The sequence below is a fragment of the Ictidomys tridecemlineatus genome, chromosome Y (genome assembly GCF_052094955.1).
Source record: "Ictidomys tridecemlineatus isolate mIctTri1 chromosome Y, mIctTri1.hap1, whole genome shotgun sequence".
NCBI lineage: Eukaryota > Metazoa > Chordata > Mammalia > Rodentia > Sciuridae > Ictidomys > Ictidomys tridecemlineatus.
The window spans coordinates 4,799,362-4,825,178 of NC_135494.1; the positions used below are offsets into that span (position 1 = coordinate 4,799,362).

Sequence of the window (25,817 nt, forward strand, 5' to 3'; positions counted from 1 at the left end):
ATTGTTCCAAACTCGACCTTTAAACTCTGCGTTCACCTGAAACTTGGTTCTGTTTCCTACTCTAGGCGATGCTTCGTTTTCTAAACAATGGTGAATTTCAATGTCCTTTTATTGCTTCAGGTCCACTCGAGACCATAAATGTGCAACCCAATTCCTCTCAGGAAAATGATTTTTTTTTTCAAATCTATACGTTTTACTTGCCCATAAATTTTAGTTTCATTGGACGCATAGATTTTTTTTTTTTTTCCGGACAGACTTGTTGAGCATTCAGCCGTTTTTTTAAAACAACCCACTGATGGAAATTCAAGATGAAATCAGATACACGTTGAGCTGATCGTTTGTACCGTGTTAAAGTTAAAATTCATATAAAGTAAATTACATTCTGCTTTAGAGGAACGTGAAAAAAAAAAGGAAATATTTCCTCAAGCTAATTTACTTAGGGAATTGCATGTGTTTTAGATGTTCACCTGCTTAAAACACATTGGCTTGTACACATGTGATAAAACTTGCAAAGAATTAAATGCACACAAAACCCCACATGTACACCTTAGCCTGCGTGCGTATGACATATGGTGGGTATCGGCATCAATTTCCTGGTTGTGATATTGTGCTATAATTTTGGAAGATATCACATTACGGGAAACTCGTTGAGGGGTGAGAGGAATAATCTCATGATTCAGCCAGGCGTGGTGGTGGCCCATGCCTATAATCCCAGCAAATCCAGAGGCTGAGGAAGGAGGCTCACAAGTTTGAGGCCAGCCTCAGTAGCTTAGTGAGGACCTAAGCCACTTGGTGAGACTTTGTCTCAAAATAAAAACTGCAGAAATAGGCTGGAGATGTGGCTCAGTCATAAAGCACCTGTAGATTCAATCCTCAGGGCCAAAAAAAAAAAAAAAAAAAAGTTCAAGGTAGAGAAGAAATGGGTACACACCCTGTGTCCCAATGCCTATTTTCAAATTTCAGTTCTCTCACCCCTAAATCTGCTTTTCCTTTAACAACAAGGTCCATCAATCACAAATCAGTAAACATTCTACAACTTATAATAATCTTATAAAATAATGATCTTATATGATAATCTTATAATATACTTACAATATCTACGAGTTACTAAACAGAATGCACATTTAATACCGAATACGCCCTCCACCCATGTTGGCACTGGGGAATTAGGTGGTATTGCTAAACATCACCTTTGAACGGAGGTGAGCTTCACACAATGTGAAATGCACCTTTACCAAAAGCAGCACGATTCAGTGGTATTTCGTACATTTTCAATGGTTCACCATCACGGCTTCTGTCTGGTTCCAGAACATTTCCATCAATCAGAAAGTACTTTCTGCTCCTCTGGATTGACCATCCTGCATCCTTCCCCCACACCTATTCTTGTCCTATGTAGCCTTCCGCACCTGAATTCCCGGTGGTGCTACAAACTTCGTAAAGCTGTACTTTACGAAGGTAGGGGAGATTTTAGGCCTTCCATATTTTATGGAGTAGTAAAAAGAGACATTTGAGTAGATGCTATGAATACCGCCAAGATCCTCAATTTTCCGGATACGTCCAGGCAGGGAAAAGCAACTTAAAACTGCAGACTCCAGTTTTACTACAGATTAGGAGTTGCAAGTTTCAATACGATGAAAAGACCCTGAAGTGTTGATTGCCAAACTCCAAAATATACTCGTTAAACTGAAGTTCTGTCCTGTTCACACTGAGCAGACGCCAAATTCCATTCATACTTTCGGGGAGACTTAGATGTTTTGAAACTCTCATAGGACACTGGTGATTTTTCTTCTTAAATTAAAGGAAAGAGAGAAGGATGGGAGAGAGAGAGAGAGAGAGAGAGAGAGAGAGAGAGAGAGAGAGAGAGATATTTCTTTAAGAAATGAATGGATCAAATCCCCAGACGGGTTTAAAGATGCTTTATTACTGAATCAGTATGTACAAACTCTAACGGGAAAATCACGCGAGTCATGGAATATCAGGCTATGTACAATACTTTCTTGTTTTTTTTTTTTTTTTTACAAAACGTTTTTTACAAGGTTACTTCTCTCTAAATAACACGACAGACATACACAGAAATCCGACTGTTTTTTTTTTATTACACACATAAATAAATACTGACTTTCAATGACCGTGCGAGAAGCGACATGACTTCCACAGACCTTTTGGGGTGAGAGGGTAACAGCTCTGTTATCTGCAAACTACGTTATAATTAAAGAAGAGGAGAAAAATAATAGCTTTATAGAGAACTCAGTTAATCACTCTATAAACTGGATAAGTTGCTAAAATATTCAGCAGAGGTAAGACAGTCAGGCGGGTCCAAGCCTCACAGGAAACCGACCGTGGTCATGCAGAATCACAGGTGAGAGTGCACGTCTGCACGGATCCCTTTACATTTCAAGATGAAGTTTCAGGAACATGCAGATACTTAGCCTTGGTGCTCTGGTTATGGTGTAAATCCTCATTTATTAAGATTTAGAGTTATTTGCCATTATGGGGGTGTGTGAATTTGAAACACGGTGGACACAGAGTAATAAAGGACATAAATAAGTCAGTATTGTACGTGGCATTTGCTGATACATGGGGCAAGATGAATATGTGCTCTTGCAGGATGCAGACACAAGCTGAAATTCAGTCTGGAAACTACATTTTGCACGGGATGTAGGAACAAAATTAGAGTCTATTCGTTTCTTGGCTAACCCACAGCTCCTGGGGCTTTTCTCCTGCCAACGATTAGGTTTCTTATAAAGGGCAAATTCTCATCTTTTCAGTAAACATCACTCTCGAGCACCAGTTCTCCATGGGGTCTTCTCGTGCCCCCTGGGGGGACAGGTAATCACCCTGCAATGCATAGCTCCCTACAGCAAAGACGTCTGCAGCCTCAATTTAAAAGTGCTACATTTGAGAAATCCTGATCGATTTGAGTCCGTTCATGTGGGTGTCGGGGAGCTGGGTATTTCTAGGATTTGGGTGTGTTTTTAATCTGAAAGTATTACTTAATAAGCATTTCCAAAATAGCTGTCATAAACTTTATTCTCTTTAATACGCCATATGCCGTAACGAGCTATTTAAAGGACACACGGTAGTTTGTAAAAATCCTTTCCATGAAATTCCATTAGAAAAAGATGTGGGCACAGAAAAATTCATCACTAAGGAGTGAATCTGTATCTGGTGGGGGGATATTATTGATCAACTCGATTTTTTTAATCATTGGATTTCTACTTTTCTCATCAGAGAGAAATGCGTCTAATTTCAATAAAACACATTCAAAAATGATGAACTAAAATGGTATCTTATTTTGGAAAAAAAACGAATAGATTTTTGTCACTTTTGTTAGGGCACTCACATTTCTAAAATTCAAAAAAAAAACTTAACAATTTTTGATGATTTGATTATTTCTGGGGATTACTAAAATTCAAAAAAAGAAGCATATTTCTTTTACAACTTCATTAACAGTGTTTTCCTTTCAGTAACACTATTAAAATTTAAAAATCTGAGTAACATAACAAAATTAGACTCTCATAAAAGCTGTTTTGGATTTCTTAAGGATGATGTTAGATTCAGATTCATCATCTGAACTGAAAATATATTTGCTCGAGGTCTCCTCCCCAGACAAAAGAAGCACGATTAAATTTTATAGCATTAAATTTACACAATAATTTAATAATATTTTTGTATCTATGCACATACTCTCCTGCATTTTTAACTCTACAAAAGTACCAAACTCTGCTGGCACACGTATTTTGACTTGTTTCGTGAGAGGTTTAGGTAAAAAGACATGCACGTGGCCAATCGTTAACGGTTTCAGTGTTTTTGAAACCTTAAGAGATTGAAATTCAGATGCTGGTGATGACCCTAGAATCCGTCCTAGTTGGGGATAGCGAATGCATGCTCTGGTTATTTTCCTGTAGGGGTCAGTACCTGAGTAATTTCGTGTAGGAGTACATCGTCCCACGGACATATGCACAGACATAGATGAGCACACACACACACTGGTGCTGCAGAGACGCACATCTATGCACATCTTAAACCACGGATGTGCGTGTTCCCTCAACTCAAATAGTTCTGTGTTTCAGGTTGCCCCCTCCGCCCCCCAAACTCTGCACCACCGTGACCTTGATGACGTCTCGTGACTTGAGTTCCTTGTACTTGGGGATGGTCTGGAGTCGAGTAGATTTTGCAATCAAAAGAGATTTAATAGATTTGAGAAAGTAAAGGTTAGTGAAAGGGAAACAATCATCCTTTTGTTCTTATCAATCAAAGACTTATTTATTTATTTATCTTTTACTTCATGGAGAACATTCTCACGTGCAAATGAGCTCCCTCAGATTCAGAAAAGACACAAACTCGGTTAAAGGTCTTTCAAAAACGCTCACGGGTTCAGATCTTTTCATTCGAAGCAAGACGTTTTGTAATTTCTTGACAGTGAAACAAAGCAGATTAATGGTGGTTTTCTGCACTAACAAAATAAATAAGTTAACACACCAGGAAAATCTCCCACAATGGGCGAACTACTAAAAGGTGTCCTCGAGAAAGAATTTTCATTGTTCCAAGGCAAAAAAAAATCTAGGAAGCATCTTAATCCATTGAGTTCCTCTGCTTTGTGGTGTCTGGTTAATAATAAGTCACAGACTGGATCGTCAGTATTCTTTGTGTAAAAAGAAACCTGATACGCTTAATGCGGGACCATTTTTAGATTCGAATTTAGGAGTGTAATTCAGAGTACAAAGTCTGTGAGTTAAAAACCACCCATCCATGATAAAAAAGGCTCTTATGAAAGATTGGAGACGTCAGGCCCAAAGGCTTGTCAATCAAAACAATAATTTAATCAAGTCTGATCTGTGGACTCAAGGTATGTGGGATATGCATGTGAACCGGGTCCCGGTCCCAGTCCTCAGCTTTGATATTTTACTGTTCCAAATTCAGGGAGATCTCGAGTCTGCAAATAGTCCATCGAGATGAGCAAAACCGTCGACAAGACTGAAATTCAGGGTTGACTGGACCTGGTCTGGTTTTCATGAGGGAACTCTTGTCCGTCCTGGGGACTGACTGCGCTGTTCCAGGAGCAGCTGGGGCTAGCAGAGGTGCACAGAATTGCCCGGGAGACGAAGGTATCGCAGAAGTACCTGCCGCTTCTTTGGGGGCGGGTGGCGGGGGGACGTGGCCATGTCCCCGGTCCCTCCAAGCCTTGGAGCAGTTCAGTACCTTTCTGGAGAAGGCTTGTAATGATGCAGGTGAGGGTGTTTCAGGTGGGGTCCTAGAAGTGACAAAACCTCTCGGTCACATTGCTCCACACATAGTGAACAATAGTGCAAACCCACGGACTGCAGCTAGCGCTCGCTGCCTCTGCGGGAAATCCTTCCTATTGCAACCCTGAGGGCCCCGACACACGTTCACTCATTCTCTTCTCTGTCTTGCCCCAATTTTCCCTTCCTCTTTCCTTGTGCCCACCCCCCAACCCGTAAAATGACCAAGAGAGAAGCTCCTAGTCCTTCATGCAAATCATGATCTTCTTTATTATTTCCTCCAGGCACCATTTTAAAAAGGAACAAGTGATTTTGGTCAACAGAATTTCAAAGGAGCTTTTTGGAGAAACGTTTTATTCCACCGCTACAAATGCAGAGAGAGGGCCCGCAAACTCTCTCAGGGAGACAGTTTCTGCTTTTCTGCAAACCGCAAAGCCAACCAGGTCGTAGATGCAAATGCCATCCACTGTTTCGAAAAATCAGAGCTCAAGTTCAAAGGCAGGCTCAGCAACTTAGAGAGACCCTAAGCAGCTTCGCGAGACCCTGTCTCTAGATAAAAAACAGAAAGGGCCGCGGAAGTGGCTCAGTGATTTAGCGGCTCCTGGTTCAATCTCCAGTACCAAAAAAAAAAAAAAAAGATTAATCTCAATTTTCTTATCCATGCACAAATCTTTAAAAATTGGCTTTTGAATTTAAGCAATAAAACTTTCATGAGCTCCATGATCTAAACATCATCAAGAGGCTGCTATTCATTTGGGAAGACTAGGTGAGCATATTTTTTCATCAATTTTACTTAATTTGGCTCTAAATAGAGTAGATGCCTGGGTGTACTATAGGAAAACTCCTGCCATATATAATCGTAAAATCTCTAATAAAAAAAAAAATGAGCATCTTCACAAAAACCAGTTCTTGTGTTTTAATCTATGAAAATCTTGATTTTGCCTGGTGACGTGGCACACACCTGTCTTCCCCGCGGCGCAGGAGGCCGAGGCAGGAGGATCCCGAGTTCCAACCCAGGCCTGGCAACGTAGTGAGGCCCTAAGCAACTCAGTGAGACCCCATCTCTAAATAAAAAGACTTAAAAAGGGCTGGAGGTGTGGCTCCGTGGTGAAGCACCCCCGCAGATCCCATCCCTGGTACCCCAAAATAGTAATAATAAAAATAAGCTAAATTCTCAAAAATATCTTTAAAATTTTTAAACTTAAAAAAAAAAAAAAAACTTCAAAGGGATATATGAAACTCCAGGCTTTTCCCACGTGTCCTTACGGATTCGGGGACAAGGAAAATGTATCATGTAGAAGATAAAATGGGAGGAAGGAAGAAGAATCTAGAAGGAGTCAGGCAGGACCAACAGGCGTGCAAGGCAGGAAGCACCCTCCACCTACTTTTCACGAAAGCGAATCCAGTAAATAGAATCAGGCGGGGACCGTCCTGTTCCAGAGAAGGAGAATCCGTGCTTCCCAGACGTGCATACTCACTAAGGCCTGCTTCTCCCTTTTCACCCACACCCTGCCCGGCCGGGCGCCTGGCCCCCCGGGTGTACTCACTGTGGGCAGCCGAGGGCGGCAGGCCTGGCGTGCGGAAGGTCTTGATGGTGGCCGGCCCTTCTCCTCCGGTGGTCAGCAGTTGAACTTCCAGCCGGTAAAGGGTGGATGGCCTCAGGTTGGGCACCGTGAGCACGTGATGGTCCTGCAGGGTGACATGCGACACAGGCTCATCAGTGACCTGGGGGGACACAGTCCGTGGGGACCAGAGTCTCATGCACGTCGGCTGGCTTCTGCAAGCCGCAGCTCGGTCCAGGCTCCTCCTAACTTTCTGGACTTCTCTCTCTCTGTGGTTTCTTAGCCCCTGACTCATGCCTGGCAGCCGAGACCCTTGGCAGAGATCAAGTGTGCCCAGAGGCCAGTTCTCCGCCCGCCCATTCCCCCCCCTGATTCCTTCACGTGAGACTCCCCCATGGAGTGAGGTTCCCAGCGGCTCCTCCTGTGATGTGGATCCTCCATGGTCCCAACGGCGGCCAGGGAGCCAACGGGTCTCCCCACCACACAGTCCACCCGCCGGTGCCCAGACCCGGGTCCGACCGCGGGCATTCATGAAATCACCACGTCCCCGTGGCCACGGGCCCTCTCCTTCCGGGGGTTTTTAAGGCGTTTTTGTTTCTTTTGAATTTTGGAGCAACGTTTGGGTATTCTAAGAAGGTTTTCCCACACATGATTTCTTTTTTTTTCTTCCCAAGCCAAGGAATTCAGTGGCTTGGAAGAGTGTCCAACTAATCAGGGGCTGTCGCCAAAGTTGAAGGCGGGGGGAAGGGGAGACAAACAACAAACCTCTTTGAGCTATTTTTCCCCCCAATTCAGCACTTCAAACAGGGCATGTCCACTTGGATCAGAGGGACACGGGGTGACCAAAGATGGAGGGAAATGGCTGGGTTTGCTTTGGATAGAGGTGGGGCAAGGCCTGTGGCCCTAGCAGACAGTGGGTGATGACTGCATCCGCCAGTTCTTAACTCTTTCTTTAAATATCTTTTTTTTTTTTAGCGGTAGATGGACACAATAATTTTTATTGATTTATTTTTGTGTGATACTGAGGCTCGAACGTCCCACGTGCCGGGCACAGCCCCAGCCCCAGTTGTCAACTGGGATCCTTGTGACCACGAGGTCTAGCGCTCACAAAATGACGCGCTCAGGGGACAGGAGCAGAAACGGGAGTCCAGGTCACGGCGGGCAGCACGACCCACGTAAGCTACTCCAAGTGGCCATGGGAAGTGAGCCTGGGACACCCACATCGGGGGTCTGGGGACCGAGGGACACCTACTGAAGGCAGGATCTGGGACTGGGAGATGATGCTGTTGGGCAGACTGTTCTGCCTGCTCTCCGTGGTGACCTCCGCCCACGTCACTTGGAACCCCGTCATGGGCTGGTAGAGGTGGGCCTTGGTCATCTTCCAGGAAAAGTGGCCAGTGATGTTGACGTCTTGGACCACGAAGGAGGCGGAAAGGTTCTCTGGCTTGGCCAGGACTTTGGACCCAACGGGACCTGTGGGATGCAAAGCCAGGAGGTCAGGGAGAGTCCCCAGGGGCTGGTGGGTGTGTGTCTCATACAGAAAAACCAACCCAGAGCAACCGCAGGCAGCCGCTCTGCAAGGAGGAACATTTTCAAAGGGTCACGGACCACCAGGGACCTGGACGGGCAACAAGTCCTTCCTACCTGCGTCACCGGGACAATTAACGTGCTTGTGGCTTTTCCCCTTCAGGGCAGAGCACGGCGGGGTGGAGAAGAAAATGGTGTCTGCCTTCGAGTGGCTCTTGGGCCGGAGAGGTTGGACGCTCACCTTATATTTGCAGGAAAAGGACAGGTCCTGAAGAATGATGTGATTTTCCTGGAACAAGAGAAAGAGAGGCAGAACGATAGATGGTAAGTCCTTGGGAGGCTGAGGCAGGAGGATCGTGAGCTCAAAGCCAGCCTCAGCAAAAGTGAGGCCCTGAGCAACTCAGGGAGACCCTGTCTCTCAATAAAATGCAAAATACGACCTGTTACATGCACAAACCAAATGCATCCCCAAACTCCACAGGGCCGATGAGTACGGTCGTCTCCTTACGTGGGTCACGGCAGATGATGTCTCCGATCCGGCCGTTTGGTTGTGGGCACACACCTCCGGAAACCACTGCACGTGGTATCTGTTGATGCTGGGATCTGTGGTGTCAAAACACACAAAGGAAACAGCCTGGTAGTCATGTTCCGCCTGTGTGAGTCAGCGTGCCTTGACTGTCACAAATACCTGACAGAATCCACTTATAGAGAGAAAAGGTTCATTTTGTTTTCCGGGTTCAAGATCACCCTGGGGCAGACACATTGCTTTCAAGCATCCGAGAAAGCAGCACACCATGGTGGGGACAACCGGCTGAGCCAACCTGCTCCCAGCATGGTCAGGGAGTGAAAAGAGAAAGAGAGGAAGAGGCCAAGGTCCCAAAGATTCCTTGGGCACATGTCCCCAACAACCAAAGGAACTCCCACTAGGCCCCACCTCTTACAAAGGCTCCGTCACCTCCCAGCCAAGTTGGGGACCAAACCTTCAACACATGGGCCCTGGGGGACATTCCAGGTCCAAGCCATGTAGCCTGATGTTCTTAAAACGGAGACAACAGAGCCGGGTGCGGTGGCACACGCCTATCATCCCAGCAGCTCGGGAGGCTGAGGCAGGAGGATCACAAGTTCAAAGCCAGCCTCCGCCAAAGGGAGGCCCTAAGCCACTCAGGGAGACCCTGTCTCTCAATAAAATGCAAAATAGGGCTGGGGACAGGGCTCAGGGGTCGAGCGCCCCTGGGATCAATTTCAGTACCCCCCCCCGCCCACAACTGAGAGAGCAGGAAGACAGAAAATAAAATTTTACAGGCACGCATAAAAAATGCACAGTCAAAGGCGGTATTATGCAGATTCAGTAGAAATCCTGATTATTTAGTGAATATGGAGAATAAACCTGTGTTGACATTTAAGCACGGCAGAGAAATACAGCAATGACTCAGTGCAACACTATCAGTCGCCCCAGTGTGCCCCGGGGTGTGCAAGGCCGGGCTCGGCCCGATGCACCCCTCATCTGGAACGTTCAGGCCAAGCGTTTGCTGAGGGTTTGCAGATGGGAAGGAATCTCTTTGAAGAAATTGGGTTGATGTGGTGGGAACTGGTTTTGAGCAACTTGGAAGCAGAAAAGAAGCTAGTGAAATAGGAGAGAATGAAGAGATATAAAGTGGGCACCCGTGACATCGAGTTCAAAAGGAAACGGCGTACGAAGGGGCTCTCAGGCTTACGTGGCAGACATCAAGGCCCGTTAAAAGAAAAAAAAAAAGAATTCTGCATTATACGTAAGGATGAAGTCAATGCATGAGTAATGGACCACATACAAAGGGGCGCCCTCCTGCATCCTGCAAATGGACGGAACTAGGCTAATAATGAACAAAATACACCAATAAAATACAATGTTAGGCAGCTTGGAAGGCTGAGGCAGGAGGATCGTGAGTTCAAAGCCAGCCTCCGTAACTCAGCAAGATGCTGTCTCTAAATAAAATATAAGAAAAGGGCTGGGGATGAGGCTCAGTGGTTAAGTACCCCTGGGTTCAATCCGTGGTACCAAAAAAAAAAAAAAAGATATGTTTTAAGTTAGAAGATCATAAGTCTACAGATAATTACAGACCCTGGGGTGGTAGGGCATATTGACCACAGGCTAGCACTTTACATATGGTGGCTCACACTGGAGCAAGGAATGGGGACACCCACACTCCGTGTCCCTAACTCTGCACACTTGATCTCTGCCCCTAAATCACCCACACTGCACTCAGGGTGCAGGAGATAACCTTGAGCACAACATGGGTGTCGGGTCCAGGTCTTGCCTCATGACATTCACGGCTGCCTCAGCATGGCCCTCTCATGTAGCATCCCCTCAGGTTGTCCTGGGATTACTGGACTCATCCTGAGACCCCATTTGGCTACAGCTGCATGAACTCCAAGATGGCGCCCACTTGGTGTCACTATTGGGTGCCCAAAGATGAGCACCGTACAAGATAGGGATATACTCAGCAAACATTTATCAAATGATAAGCAAATGAGTGCTCATTCACTTATAATCTAACACAGGAAAGAAAAATAGTGTGCTGGAGGAACCATATTGCCCTCGGGAGGTAAAAGCCATCTGGGAACAGGAAATGTTAAATAAGCTCAGATTTGAAATGTCCTCAATAATTTTATTTTAAATTTTTTAAAGAATTTTCATTTGGGTACTGAGGATTCAATCCAGGGGTGCTTAACCACTGAGCCACATTCCCAGTGTTTATGTTTTTTGAGCTGAATTAAAAAGAATCCGTTTGGAGACCCTCACTCCCGCAATAGTCATTTACAGAAAATGTCTCTACCTTCCTCTTCCAAGTTATTGAGATCTTAGGAGTATGTAAATAGTTTTTGCACAGTGTTTACATAGTGTATTAGGTATTACGAGTCGCTTAGAGATGGTATAAAGTATACAGAAGAAGGTGCATAATTTATATGCAAATAAAATAATTCTATATCAAGGACATGAATATCCACAGGGAATTTGGAACCGATCTCCTGCAGACACCAGGGTCCAACTGTACATGAGAATTCTATCCTGACTGCCCAATGAATCTACTTCTGGACTCCATCCCTTCCTCCCACAAACCAGTAGCATCAGGTAGAAGTCCTTGAAAAAGTATTTTTAAATTTGGGAATTTGCTTCCAATATGCCTTAAACAGGAGATGCGTTCAGAGACGTCTAACTCGCCATGCACAGCGTCAATGAAGGGAATCCAAGTTTAGAAATAAATAAGGAGAATATCAGCGTAGCAGTTTTTCCGGATTCAGAGTCAGAATATGAATGAAAAATGCAGTTATAAAACACCAAAAGCAAACATGACAAAATGAAGCTCAGACAACACGTGTCATCTATAATGGGATCAGAATGGACACATCTTGGAATAACCACAATAAAAGGTCTTATTGTCTCTTTATAATAATATATCAGGAGACGGGATTGACAGGAAAATTTGAAATCTGAATAAAGGAATATACCACCATGCTTACAGGTTGTAAGATTCTGTATTTTTATTATTTAATTCTTTTTCTTTTGTGGTTCTGGAGTTTGAATCCAGGACCCTTTGCATGCTAGGAAAACACTGTACCAACTGAGCTATATCCCAGCCCTCAGTTGTATACCTACTTATTTGGTACTGGGGACTGAACCCAGGAGTATTTAAACACTGAACCAAAACATTAGCCTGTTTTGTTTTGTTTTGTAATTTTTATCTCGAGACAGGGTCTCGTTAAGTTGCGTAGGGCCTCTTTAAGTTGCCAAGACTAGCCTCCAACTTGTGATCCTCCAGCCTCTGCCTCCCAGACCACTTGGATTATCGGCATGAACGACCATGCTGGGCAGTATTTTTAAACAGGATGGGAATTCTCCAATCATGAATACATAGATGAATTGCAACATTAATAAAAAGCACAAAAGGTTTGTGTAGAAACTGAAGGATTAATTCAAATAGTTATGGTAAAATGCAAAGGGCTAAGAGTTGTCGAGGCAATTTGTAAAAACAAGTAAAAAACTTGGGGATGTCTCATGAAACTAATTAATAAGTCTACAGTGGTTAAGACAGTGAGCTATTATCTCAAAATTGAAAAATTATGTCAAAAGACAATATGAAAATTCCCCAAAGTAACCTGCACACGTATGCTTGATTGGGTACAAACCTAGTACCACAGAGCTTTGGAAAAAGACTCGTTTTCATTTATTTATTTATTTGGTACCAGAGATTGAATCCAAAGGGCACTCGACCACTGAGCCACATCCCCAGCCCTTTTTATTTTTTATTTTGAGACAGATTCTTCCTAACTTGCTCAGGGCCTTGCCAAGTAGCTGAGGCTGGCTTTGAACTTGGGATCCTCCTGCCTCAGCCTTCTGAGCTGCTGGGATTACAGGTGTGCACCACCACACTGGAAAGTTTTAGCATTATTAAGAAATATGGTTGATATTAATATTATTCTATAATTTTATTTAACAGTTGATCAATGCAATAGTTCAAATAAAATTTAATGTCATATTTTTATAAATTAATTTTAATATGGATATGTGATTTTGGTATATAATCATTTAATAAATGTTTAATGACTTATAAATTCAATTAACTTATGCTAGGAATGAAGTACATTGATCATAAGAGCTATGTTGCTTGGTTTATAGACTAGTTCTCAGCAGCTTGAAAGAAAATTCTGGAGCAACAGTTAAAAACCACCTGTTTTGCTTATGTTTTTAAGATGCATAGAAGCATTTAAATTTTGCACGTCATGTATTCTAAAGTGCTCTTGCCACAATTAATGTCCTCAGGGTAAAGGAAACGAAAAGGAATTTATACCACAGATAAATGCTCAGAGAAGAAGAATCTATCCCAAGGAGAAGTGTTCATGATAGCACTGGTTATGAAATGGAAATTATACGGGCACCTCCACATCTTGCTGTACTGGAATAGTGAGGTGGTACATCAGGACAAGCCATAGGATGCAGCCACTTGAAAATGTTAGGAGAACTGGGTGGTGATAGCACATAGCCATGCAATGCTGTGTGCCAATGATTGTGTATGCTTTATGCACACATATCCACACGTCCACGGGAAACAGCTGATTGAAACAGCTTCTGAGAGAACACCAATCCACATGCAATTCCAATAACTGATATTGAGGTGATACTTTCCAAATTAGGTAACACGGTTCGTTTTTTTTTTTAATAAAAATTAATTTAGCCAGGCACGGTGTTGCACACCTGTAACCCCGGCATCTCGGGAGGCTGAGGCAGGAGGATCGTGAGTTCAAGGCCAGCCTCAGCAAAAACGAGATACTAAAGCAACTCAGGGAGACCCTGTCTCTAAATAAAATACCATTAGAGCTGTGGTTGAGGGCCCCTGAGTTCAATCCCTACTATAAAAAAATCCTATATTTATTTATATCACTGTGCAATTGAGCACAAGTAATGGTGAAGCCAAAGCTCTGGGCCTACCTTCTGTCTTTTTCCAGTAGACCTTGACTTGCAGCCGGTTGTCTTGGTAGAAAGGAGCTCCGATTTCCAGGGGGCGCGGGGGCCGTCTTCTTTGGAAGGGGGGCTGTGTTTGGATCCCAGCTTTGCTAGGTTTCCCAACCTGCTCTTCTACGGAAAAAGAAAAAAAAAAACAAAACAGCACTTTAACTGACTTATTGAGAACCATCTGATATTAACTCCGCGGGGTATTTCCCGCGATCCTGTCCCTCTTTCCCAGCCTCTTGGTCGCTGTGGAAGGTGACGAACGCAGGTTCTTTTATGTTTGAGATAATGACCCCCAACCGCTTCCCAGTGCTCTGGAATGCCCGCTACAGGTGTGTTACACAGAATTCCCAGACCTTCAATTGGTAGTCCATCTATGTTTGCCGTGTTTGCCCTTCAGAAACAGGAACAGGCAACATTTCTCATTGTAGATAAGCATTTAAAAAAAAGAAGAAGAATGTGTGCTCTTGTTCACTACTACTTTTGAAACATGGACTTTTTTTTCCTATTCTGTATTTAAAAATGTTCTCAAGACATACTCAGAGAGTGAGAAAAGCAAGAATCACCCTTACGTTTATATATGAGCTTGAAAAACTCCGTATTCAACAAGAGCTCAGGATATGCTATGATGAATGATATAATTTAATACACTATAATTTCAAAATATTTCTTTGAAATAAACCATTCAAACTTTCACTCTTTTTTTTTGTACCAGGGATGGATCCCAGGGGTTCTTAACCACCGAGCCACATCCCCAGCCCTTTTTATTATATATTTTGAGACAGAATCTCGCTGAGTTGCTTTGAGCCTCACTAAGTTGCTGAGACTGACTTTGAACTTGAGATCCTCCTGCCTCAGCCTCCCGAGCTGCTGGGATTCCCGACAGGAGGCTACACGTTTACTTGTATGGATTTCATGAAAAAGCAGCACAAATGGTACGGGGCATAGTGACATGGGTGACGGATGTTGGTGGGCCTGTGCATATGCATTTTCTCAAGCCAAAGTCGGGTCCTAATCCGATCAGACCGGGGTTCCTATAGGAAGAGGAGTTTAGGGTGCAGATGTGCACAGAGTTAAGACCCAGGGAGGACAGGCAGGGGACACCTGTGTGTTAATGGAAAGATTGGAGGCAGGCCTCAGAAGGATCGGCATCGCTGGCACTTTGGTCTTGAGCTCAACTTGCAGAACTATGAGAAAATACATTTCTGTTGTTTAAGCCCCTCACTCTGGAGGGGGTGGGGTACAGTAGCCCCAGGAAACCAAGACAGTAGAAATGGAGATGTCCCTTCCAGGGATACTGGGTACGGGGATGCTGAAGATTGGCTACTTCTTACTCCTTGTTCTATGAACGTCGCAGAGGATTTGAAGGTACCAAGATGCGCAGATGAGTCGGATCAAAATAGCCTGAATGGAAAATGTACGGTGACTGATTAAAGATACTCAAGTAACTAACAGGATGCTGACTCCTCTCTCTTTTCCACCCACCTTGGACACAGCCCTCGATACAGTGACTCTTGTCAAGTTGGATCACAGTGAGACCGAACTCAGGATCTCCTGATATCTGGAGATATTTTCCTATTTGGAAACCATCAACGGGTACATACTTAGCTGCACTCTTGCAGGTTCTGCTGGGGAGGTGGCCTGGTCAGGGCACCAGGACCCCAGTGGGTGGTGGAGGGCCAGCCTGGGATTCCCTAAGAGGGTTAGAGGGGCAGCAGGAGTGGGCCTGCAGAGGGGTGGGCCCTTGTGCAGATGCAGCAACACAGCCAGTCGGGCTGTGGGCAGAGGGGCCATGAGGATTAGATGGTGCCCGCTCCGTAGCAGAGCTATGCATCTGGAGTGATGTTGGCCTGGCACCTCAAGCCAGGTACAGAACTGATAGGATCAGAGGGCAGAGGTGTCTGTCAGAGGGGAGACTGGCACGGCTGCCCCTGGCTGCATGCTCCCCGGTCAAAGACCTTCTCAGGACTCTCTCCAGTTGCCACCAGAAGAGCAGGAGCTAGGGTTCCAGAGAGACAGGATGGCATGCCAGGTCCCTGCGTGTGCCTGCCGTGGGGCAGAAACTAGCGGGAGCCTCTCAGCAGGAGAGGTCTAATGGTGCAGAGCCGCCTGGACCTGGGCGCCTTCCTGGGGCCAAAGGAGGTTTCCAAGAGGAACAGGACGCAGTCTGGGGCTGTGAAAATCCACTGCAGGGCCAGGCAAGGTGGCGGAGTGGGGCTGGAGGTGCGCCATGGGAGGCCGAGCCGTGCTGGGTGGGGGGTCTGAAGAAGTCACGGTGCATCTCCCATGTTAGAGGGACCTGCAGGACAGAGGTCCCCAGAGGGGGCCCCAAAGGCTCCCACAGACCACTTCGAATGGAGAGCTATGGATGCCCACCAGGACCGAGGGTCATCAACAGCTACAGGGAGTCCCAGAGGGCCCTGGCCAAGGGGAAGACACTTGGCCTTGGTTGTCTGTCTGTCCCACGTCTCCTGCCCCCACTTGTCCATAAGCCAGATGAAGCTGGGGGAGGGGAGTGTGTGCAGGGGGAGGGCAGCCTGGAGGGGGAAGGGCTGCCCCCACACTCAGGGCCCTGGTTGGGCCAGAGCTGCTGGGAGGAGAGCAGCTGCAGGGCAGAGGCAGAGGGCAGTTGGCCTCAGGAGCTGGAAGGGGCAGGAAGGCGGCCCTCAGCTCCAGAGGCTGCCAGGAGAGGCAGGAGGCCAGAAGAGCAGCCAAGGACAGTGGGGAGGACCATGTCCCCCTTCCTTCCCTGTGACCTGGAGGTCAGAGCTGAGCAATGAAGTGCCCTGCCCTGAAGGCCTACTGTGTGCTGAGTGTGAGACACAGGACTGGCACCCCAGGCTCAGCACCCCACGGCCTGGGGGCCACGTCCAGCCTGGACCACTCACATGGTGACCCTGAGGCTTACACACTTAAGTGTCTGACAGAGACAGAGAAGGGGTCTGTGGTACCTGAAAATGACCCAGATTTCCAAATTCAGTCTTCATACATAAATTTTCTTGAAATAGAGCCTCAAGGTTTGGGGTAACCTCTGTGCATGGCAACTTTGCGGCTACAGATGAAGAGCCGGGCTGCCTGGCAGTTTAACCACCTAGTATTGGCTCCACCCAGAAATATGTGTGTGTGTGTGTGTGTGTGTGTGTGTGTGTGTGTGTGTATGTGCATGGGGATGGGGTAGAGTGGGAGTTGGGGGTTGGACCTACACCCAGGACTGGAGAGAGCTGCAGCATTTACAGCAGAGACCAGAGAGAAATAATGGACCCCAAGGTTCAGGACAATCCTATCCTACAGGGGACAGACCATCCCAAGTGCCCAGAGTGTCTCAGTTGATACAATCAGAGGCCAAAGCCCTTCTTCTCTATCATTGACACACTGTGCCCTGTCCATCCCAGACATGAATGATGCAAACTTTCAAGCTACAAGGTTGATTCTTTTTTTTTTTCCGGTTTCCCTGAGAAGCTCTAGAACGACCACTATTTTTCTCTCAGAGCTTGCCGTCCCTCCAGCCCCACCCCAAGGTGTGTTTGTGCATTTCCTGGTCTCTCTTCTGCTCCACCCTGGACACCACGCTCCAGGGGAAGAGGGACGGCTTGGGTACAGCTGGGTCCCCTGCCTCTCAACAGGAAGACCCCGAGGCTCAAGTTCCAACACTGTGTGGAGACTTTGCATAGAAAGATCCGCCCAGGCCAAGTGTCCAAGGGACCTCAGCCTGGTTTCTGCCCTTCTTTATCACATCAGAAACACAACTTCATAGTTTCTGTATCGTTTATATAATAGAATAATATTAACTATGTTACAGAATACAGAATATATTATGTTATCATTAGTAATGTGCCCATTACTATTTTAAAATAGTTTAACCAACTTCATTGATAAAAGATAAATTCATATTGAATCGACAACATCTAAGCTACCTAAATGCAGAGATAAACCCATCAGTATGTTACAAAGGACATCCTGAGAACACGGACGGATAGTTACATAACATAATTTGTACAAATGACAATGTGCTACACAAATTATTATACTTCTAATCTTTATTACTTGAAAGCACATTATGAAAATTTCCCCTTTTCTTCTTGTAAATTAGCTAGATGGGTGGCTTCCACTGAGAGCCATGTGAGCCATTGGAAATTGCCTGCAGACACTGTGGATTGGCTCAGCTGCCCCTCAGAGACCAGGGAGGCTGCTGGTCCCCCCTCCCATGCACAGCACAGCACCAACCACCAGAGGCCCCACCCTCTACAGTGTCCAGTTGGAGAACCTCCAGGGAGAGTCTTGGAAAGGAAGAACAGGACAATCTCTAGGAGAACAAACCTTCACTATTCCTATTCCTACTCCATGAAACAAGAAGCAACACTTTACTAAGAAATGGGCACGTGGGGCGGAGGCCACCTCCCTGGTCAGTCTCCTCCCAGGGAGAAGCGGGAGTGGGCGGCCAGGGGTGAGGGGTCAACAGTCTCCTAGAGTGGGGGCTCCTCAGGTGACACAGAGGAAGGTTGGGGAGTGGCAGACCTGTGAGTCCAAGCAGTGGCCAGTCTGCGGGTGGCCAAAGCCTCCCCGTGGGGTAGAGCGGAGTCAGTAGGACACGATGGTGACTGTAGGTGTGTATCTGAACAGAAGGTGGCCGTTGGGCCCTCTGGGGGCCGTCAGGGGCACCATGGGGCTGGGTGGTCTCCGGGGCTCAGGGGGGATCTTCTGCTGAGTCTGCTGAGCACGGCGGCCAGGCCCGAGGCCCCTGGACTGGGGGGCACTTGCTCCCGGGTCTCCAGCTGCAAGACAGTGTCCTTGGCCGGTGCAGTGCCGGCACCAGGGGACACAGCGGGCACGGCCAGCCAAGGGGTGGCTGGGGGACAGGCCCTGCCTGGGTCTCCTGGGCACTGGGCGGAAGATCCTGGTGAGAGGTTCCGGCTGGGGCGCGAAGGGCCGCGCCACTCCGTTGCTGATCACAGGCGCGAAAGCAGACGGTCTGGGCTCCGGGGTCTTCGGGGGCTCTGGAACCTCAAGCTTAGGATCCTCGGGCTTGGGGACTTGGGGCTTGGCGACCTGGGGCTTGGGGACCTCAGGCTCTGGCTTCTCAAACCAGAGAGGACCGTCAAACTTCTTTCTGCCTTTGGGGCACTTACTGAGGGCCTGGAGCACGGTGGCCTTGGCGCACGGGTCTGCGGTGGGCGCCACGGGTGGGCACTCGTAGCGGGTCCCTGGGCGCTGGGGCGGGTCGATGAGGACTGTGACCGGGCTGCGGATCCGTCGGCGCCTCTGGGCACCCGGAGGCCCTCTCTTGGTGCGGCCTGGGCCAGGAGCGCTCAGCCCCGCCTTCAAGAGCTGCCAGAGAGGGGGCTTGGGCGCCCCGGGCTGGGCATCCGGGGGGTCCGCTGGCCTGGGGCCTTCATTTGGCTCCGTCTTTGGCACGATGCGGGGCAGGGCTCGGGAGAGGACAAAGAAGCCCGGGAAGATGAGCGCAGGATGGAAGAGCCCTGGGTCCCGGGGTCGGCGCACGGACCTGGGGCTGGCAGAACCGGGCTGCTGCGCGCGGCAGGACGGCAGCGCGGCCCAGGCGGTGCGCAGGCACCTCTGCAGGCACCTGGCCAGGGAGCCGCCCATGAGCGCGGGGCTGCGGGGGCTGCTTCCAGACGACTCGCGTCGAGAGGAGAAGCCACAGGTACACTGTCAAGTGGTGCTGGGTGTCCAGGCAAGCCAAGCGCGTGGGAGCCCGGTTGCTATGTCCCCCAACCTTGAGGACACTAGGACGTCACAGCAGGAGGCAACAGCCCAGGTCCCACCCTCTTTGGAGGGCAGCGGAGCGCAGTCCTCTCTCCTGGCTCCGCGGCTCCTGCACACGCGCTCTGGGTAGAAGGGTCTTGACCTGCTTCTCCTTTCACCTGAGAAGAATTTCTGCCGTCGGCGATGGGATTAGGATTCCCTGGAGGAACCGAACCAACAGGAGGCACAATGATATTAGGTCGCCTCGTGCCACCAGACGCTGGAGAGTCCACCGCGGCCGTCCGCAGGCTGCAGAGCTGGCAGAACCAGGAGGCGCACAATCCAGGAGGCTGGGCCCAGGACCAGAGGGTCCACCGTCTTCCCTGGTCCAAGACCCAAGGCTTCTGGAAACTCCCTGCAGAATCACGGGCAAGAGTCCACTTTGGAAGAGGTTGTCAGAGTGCACAACCTGAGTTGGTCGCAGGATCCATCAAGAGCCCCTTGGAGAAGAAGGGAGCTTGTCTCTGCTGGGGCCCCCCTGTGCCTCTGGCTTTTATCCGCCATCCTGTTGATCTGAGCTGCCCCCGCTTAGGGAGGGTCTCCTCTCCAATTGGCTCCGCCAGAAGCCAATCACTCCTAGACACACACACCCCATGGGCACACCCAGAATCTTCTTAATCCTCACCTCTTAAACCAATCCAGTCGGCAATTCCACTTAATCATTTCAGCTACTGGAGAGGGGCGCTGGCCACACTGTCAACAGGAACACAGCTGGGCGTGGTGGAGCCCGCCTGCAGGGGCACCAGCTCAGGAGTCGGAGGCAGGAGGATAGCAAGTCTGAGGTCAGCCTCAGCAACTAGTGAGGCCCCCAAGCAGTTTAGCAAGACCATGTCTGTAGATTTAGCGGAAAAGGGGTTGGGTATGAGGCTTAGTAGTTAAGCGCCTGCCCCTGTGTTCAACCCCTAGAAACCTCTCCCCCAAACTGACCATAATACACTGGGATGCGCTCTTAGGGAAAAATAAATAACTAATCTTATCAGGAAGGATGGTTATGTTTCATTCTCCTGAGATGGTGGTTAGTATCACTTTTTTGCATTTAGCTTTTATGGAAATGGCTAAGATCATCCAGGACGATCTATTTATACTGGCAGCTTGATTTTACACGGACTTTCCCGTAATGGTCAGCTCCACAGTGTTCATATATGACGGTTTCCTTCATTTCTGTTGTTAACCTTGGAGTAGAGAGAGGTGCGTTTCCCACTGATGGTTGGAAATACTTAACTTCAAAAACAACTGTCAACGGGTTGTCGGGGAATCCGTTGCAGTGTTTGGAAGTCTGTTGAAGGTGGTGTGTAGTGATCATTTTTGGAGAAAATTTCCTTTTCAAAGCACACCTATGAGAAAGCAACTGGGAAGTCCCAAATGCCAAAATGGAAGGGGGTGGGGACAAAGTATAGAAACTAAGGAGGCAACAAGAGTGCGGCACCCGTTCACCCAGGTTTAGAATGAGGACTGAGTGGAGAAGACAGAGCTAGACTCACTGAGGAAGTGTGAAGAGTTCTGGGGTCACACAGGGCCAAGTGTCCGGCACTTAGGGTGGGGTCAGCCGGTGGGTGGAGGGGAAGGAGATACCCGTCTTCACTCCATGGGAGGTCATTTTTTTTTGGCCAATTCCTTATTTAAGAAAGGATCTCCAGCTCTGTGATGTGAAAAGAGATTTCTAGAAGAGCCAGATGGGATAGGAAAGCAAGTGTAATTGCATTCCAGGAAAACCTTAGGTTCCAAACAGGTTTAGGGTGGGTGTGGCCCCTGGGCCCTGGTTTTCCCATCTCTGATAGAGAGCTGTGAGCATACACTAGAGATGAGGAAAAGGAGCCCTTGAACAAATATAAAAATCACGTCCAGTTGGACAAACTTCCAAGCCAACCGTAATGGAGATTGAATCCCGGAGCAGTTTGGGGCTAAAATATGTCCCCCTCACCAGGGACTGAGTCTGTTAGCTACTAAGTGGGACAGGCACGTTTACAGGCCAATTCCTAACACACCTTCGATATGGTGTGGGTTTTATTCTAGCTCAAACTGTTTGGAGAAACAAAGAACCAGCCGTGACATCTAAGATCCCGGGACCACTCTTTATTTATTGTTTTCTTTTAGGTTCCAAGATAACGCTTGGATCATTTCCTATTGAACTGAGCCTGTCTAGAGAGGTTCACACCTGCCGTCTCTGGGACCTGAACTGAGCATGCCCAGGGGGCTCAAGTCTGCCACCTTGAAATGTCTGTGTTCCCCGTCTGAACCTTTCACAGTGACTTTGAGCTGAGCATGCACAGACATGTGACCACCAACTTCTTTCTACCCCTCAGCAGGGGACGGCAGGGTGCCTTAGGGAGACTTGGGGCTGTCGGAGACACGTGGCATGGCCTGTCTGTTGTTTCCTTGGGGTGACCTGCCCACTAAGTGACCTATATCCGGGATCTGCTTCGAGGAGATGTGACACTGAACGTGAATGAGTCCGACCTGTATTTATAGTGTTAGTTGAGGGAGTTGGAATGAGCCCGTGTGGCCAATGAGCTTCAGTGCAGGGCAGAGGAACAAGCAGGAGAGAGAAAATTCACAGGTCCCCAGGCCTAACCCATGTCATTGTCTCCACCCCCAGGAGTGACAGGATTCTCCCAGTGACACCCCAATTCTTTACTAAATAGCAACTTCAGGAGTCAAGACGCTCACATTTCTAAAATGTGTGCGAGTGCGATGCTCCAGCACATCGCCAACATGAGAGTAAGGAGACTATGTTGTATGTCCGCGTGAATTTGTCCTGTCTCTTACCTTAAATCCTGAGCACGCTATAATCTTTCACTAGAGAGGTAAGAACTTTATTTTTTTGCTTCAAGATTGAATCACTGTTGTTTTTCTGGACGAAATGGAGAGCAGAAATGCATCCACCAGAAGGGTCACTCGAGTGTGTATGACCAATGGACAGACGGACACTGTGCCTGCTGAAGTGCTGGGGCGTGTCTCTGAGTGTATAAGAACGTCTCTTCCACTTTGGTGTGAAGTCTGCTTTCTACTCCAGAGTAGTCATAAATACCAAAAAAATCAAAGTTTCATGCAATTTTTTTCAAATATTCAATTTGGAACTAATTTGTTTTGGTTGGGGACTGGGGACTGAACTCAGGGGCACTGGACCACTGAGCCACACCCCCATTCCTATTTTGTATTCTATTTAGAGACAGGGTCTCACTGAGTTGCTTTGGGCCTCAGTTTGGCTGAGGCTGGCTCTGAACTCCTGATCCTCCTGCCTCAGCCTCCTGAGCTGAAGGGATTAAGGGCCTGCCCTCACCACGAGGCTAATCTGATTTTATAGAAGGAGAGGATTGGAGATTGTCTCTTAAATCCATTTATATATTTTGGAGAGTTAGAAGAATATTCCAGTTGCTCAAGGTAACCATAAAATAGTTAGAGTCTGTCCACCTTGAAACCATCCCCCCTGCGGCTCAGAAAGCAAGCTACATTTCTGTTCAAGAAGATGCAACGCCCTACAGCCTTCAAGGGAACCTTTGTGGCGTGAACATTCATCCTGGGCCTGCATAAAACGCTTACCACTCAACCCCTAGTGGCCTGCACTAGCCATCAGGGGCCCTCTGAATTGAGCACTGTGGATTTCACTGCAGCAAGGGCCACCAACAGCTAGAGGGAGCCCCAGAGGGCCCTGGCCAGGGGAAGACACTTGGCCTTGGTTGTCTGTCTGTCCCACCTCCCCTGCCCCCACTTGTCCATAAGCCAGATGAAGCTGGGGGAGGGGAGTGTGTGCAGGGGGAGGGCAGCCTGGAGGGGGAAGGGCTGCCCCCACACTCAGGGCCCTGGTTGGGCCAGAGCTGCTGGGAGGAGAGCAGCTGCAGGGCAGAGGCAGAGGGCAGTTGGCCTCAGGAGCTGGAAGGGGCAGGAAGGCAGCCCTCAGCTCCAGAGGCTGCCAGGAGAGGCAGGAGGCCAGCAGAGCAGCCAAGGACAGTGGGGAGGACCATGTCCCCCTTCCTTCCCTGTGACCTGGAGGTCAGAGCTCAGGAATGAAGTGCCCTGCCCTGAAGGCCTGCTGTGTGCCGAGTGTGGGACACAGGGTGGGCACCCCAGGCTCAGCACCCCACGGCCTGGGGGCCACGTCCAGCCTGGACCACTCACATGGTGACCCTGAGGCTTACACACTTTAAGTCTCTTTTAGCTCTTCAGGTATATCTGACTTCATGTTTTATTTAAAAATAAGCACCTATGAATTTTATTTATTTTAATTGGGGGGGGCGTATCAGGGATTGAACCCAGGAGCACCTACCACTGAGCCACATCCCCAGCACATTTTATTTTATTTGCACCCGGGTCTTGCTGTGTTGCTGAGGGCCTTTCTAATATTCTGAGGCTGGCTTTGGACTTGAGATCCTCCTGCTTCAGCCTCCTGAGCTCCGGGGAGAAGCTTTCCACGTAACCGTTGAATGACATGTAACATTCGTCAAACACTCTGAAGCATAAAGGAGAGGCCCAGGAGTGTGGTGTGGTCTCAGGTTGCATGGAATTCCCAGGGTGCGGGTCTCTAGCTACAGAAATCAGGATAAGCTATGTATTTGCAAGGCCCAGGGCAAAATTACAATGGAAGGCCCCTTCTTCCAAAACGAGTCAACATTTCAAGACTGCCACTGCAGGTTTTCCAACCAGGGCTGAGTCCCTTGGAGGTCAGAGGCTTCTGTGAGTGCACAGGGTGTGTGCCCAGGACGTCAGCCTAGGCAGCAGATGGACTAAGCCTAAAAGGAATCAGATGATGTTTTTGAAGTGATTATTCACTCATCTTTCTTCTCCTTCTCCGTCTCCTCTTGCTCTCTCTGCCTTTACTTCTCCTCCTCCTCCTCCTCTTCCTCCTCCTCCAACCTTGGTCTTCAAGCGTCTCAGCATCACCAAGCTCTGCACCTGGTACAAAGGTACAGGCAGTTCAAATGCTCTTTGTAGTAGTAGCTCTTCTTAACCACAGGGGCTTGATTTAGGTCTTAGTGAGTCCTGGTGAGTGAACCAATCTTGGTTAATCTCCTGGCTCCTAAACCACAGACCTGTGTATGGGGTGCAGTGAGCACAGGAAACCAGGGCCCTGCTCCACCCTCTCTTCCTCCTCTCGCACACAGCCTCGTGCTGTGGAGGGAGGCTCCCAGGGTGGACGCACCTGCAGGGGACACAGACGTGGCTCCCCCTTGCCCGTGTGTAACATTTCAGTCCAATTACTTAGATCATCCTTAAACATCTGTGCGTCCATATCTCGGATCTGAGTACAGGTAGTTATTGTCAAAGCACCTTTCTTGTAATTAATTAATCTATTTATTTATTTATTCATTTTGTAGATCTCTCAAAAGTGACCCTTTATTCATCTTGGGAGATATTGGCCCTCTTTAATATGCTCTAGATTTATTTAAAAAAAAATAACACTCACTTAGTGCAACGTGTAGAGGGTGACAAGAGACTCCAGGTGAAGGCCTCTCCCTCCTCTGCCGTCAGCCCCCGCTCTCTGTTGCCAGTGTCCCCCACCCCAATGTGCCTCCTCCATCCTTCTGTCCACCCAACATTCCCCTGGTGCCTGCTCTGTACAGAGGAAGACACAGAGGTTCAGAGAGGACTGAAGCCCACCTCTCCCACCTGACAGCCAGGTCAGGTCCCAGCATTCTCCTCTGTGAGGGGGGATAGTGACACTTGCCTCGTGAATGACTGAGAGGAGACAGGTGAGGTGGCTGGCAGAGACCCAGGTCCTGCGGCTACCGCTGTGAACAAGCCCAGCGGGGCCTGTCCTCAGGAACTCTGCCCACAGCCCTCAGGACTTCACTGCGGTTCCCCCTTCGCACTGCTGCACTTTGGACTGGGCTACTTCTCCTGCCGCTGACCTAGAATCCCCCCTGTCACCTCCTCCCACCACAAGGAGGCCCATGCACAGGCCAGGCCCTTCCAGCAGCTGCGAGCTGGAGCCGGGAATGGCCCGGCCTCAGGGTGCCTGCGGGACTTTTCAACCACATTCTCCAGTTTCACATTCACCAGGATCCTCTCGTCAGGTGCAGCAACCGCAACTGGCTCTGGCCCCCGTGTTCTGGACGGATGGCCTTCAGCCAGGGGACGGGAAGTGGGGACGAGCCACCAGCCCTCCCACTTATTCACGTGTCACTGCTTGGTTCTCCTTGGAGAAAGTCACCGAACTGTTTCAAAACACTGATGACCTCTTCCCACCTCTGCCCGCAGAGAAGACCAAGTTCTCGGTCTGCAAGTACCTCCACGCCAATG

The 25,817-nt window shown here is 48.3% G+C and overlaps 2 protein-coding genes across 2 annotated transcripts in view; both read right to left on the reverse strand.

The window, feature by feature from the left end:
* Window positions 1–1,899: 1,899 nt before the first annotated feature.
* The window catches only part of LOC101955519 (anosmin-1), a gene marked incomplete at its 5' end in the record, with an annotated part of 66,206 nt that continues 42,288 nt past the window's right edge, over window positions 1,900–25,817 (reverse strand). The window contains 6 exons of the mRNA XM_078035558.1: window positions 1,900–5,254; window positions 6,791–6,932; window positions 8,058–8,278; window positions 8,450–8,621; window positions 8,841–8,935; window positions 13,797–13,943. Of these exons, the coding sequence (XP_077891684.1) occupies window positions 5,196–5,254; window positions 6,791–6,932; window positions 8,058–8,278; window positions 8,450–8,621; window positions 8,841–8,935; window positions 13,797–13,943 (836 nt within the window). The remainder of the gene's footprint in view (window positions 5,255–6,790; window positions 6,933–8,057; window positions 8,279–8,449; window positions 8,622–8,840; window positions 8,936–13,796; window positions 13,944–25,817) is intronic.
* Window positions 13,956–20,589, reverse strand: LOC120890331 (uncharacterized). Its single transcript, XM_040286908.2, has one exon. The coding sequence runs from the start codon at window positions 19,419–19,421 to the stop codon at window positions 18,396–18,398; it is 1,026 nt and encodes a 341-aa protein (XP_040142842.2). The 5' UTR covers window positions 19,422–20,589; the 3' UTR covers window positions 13,956–18,395.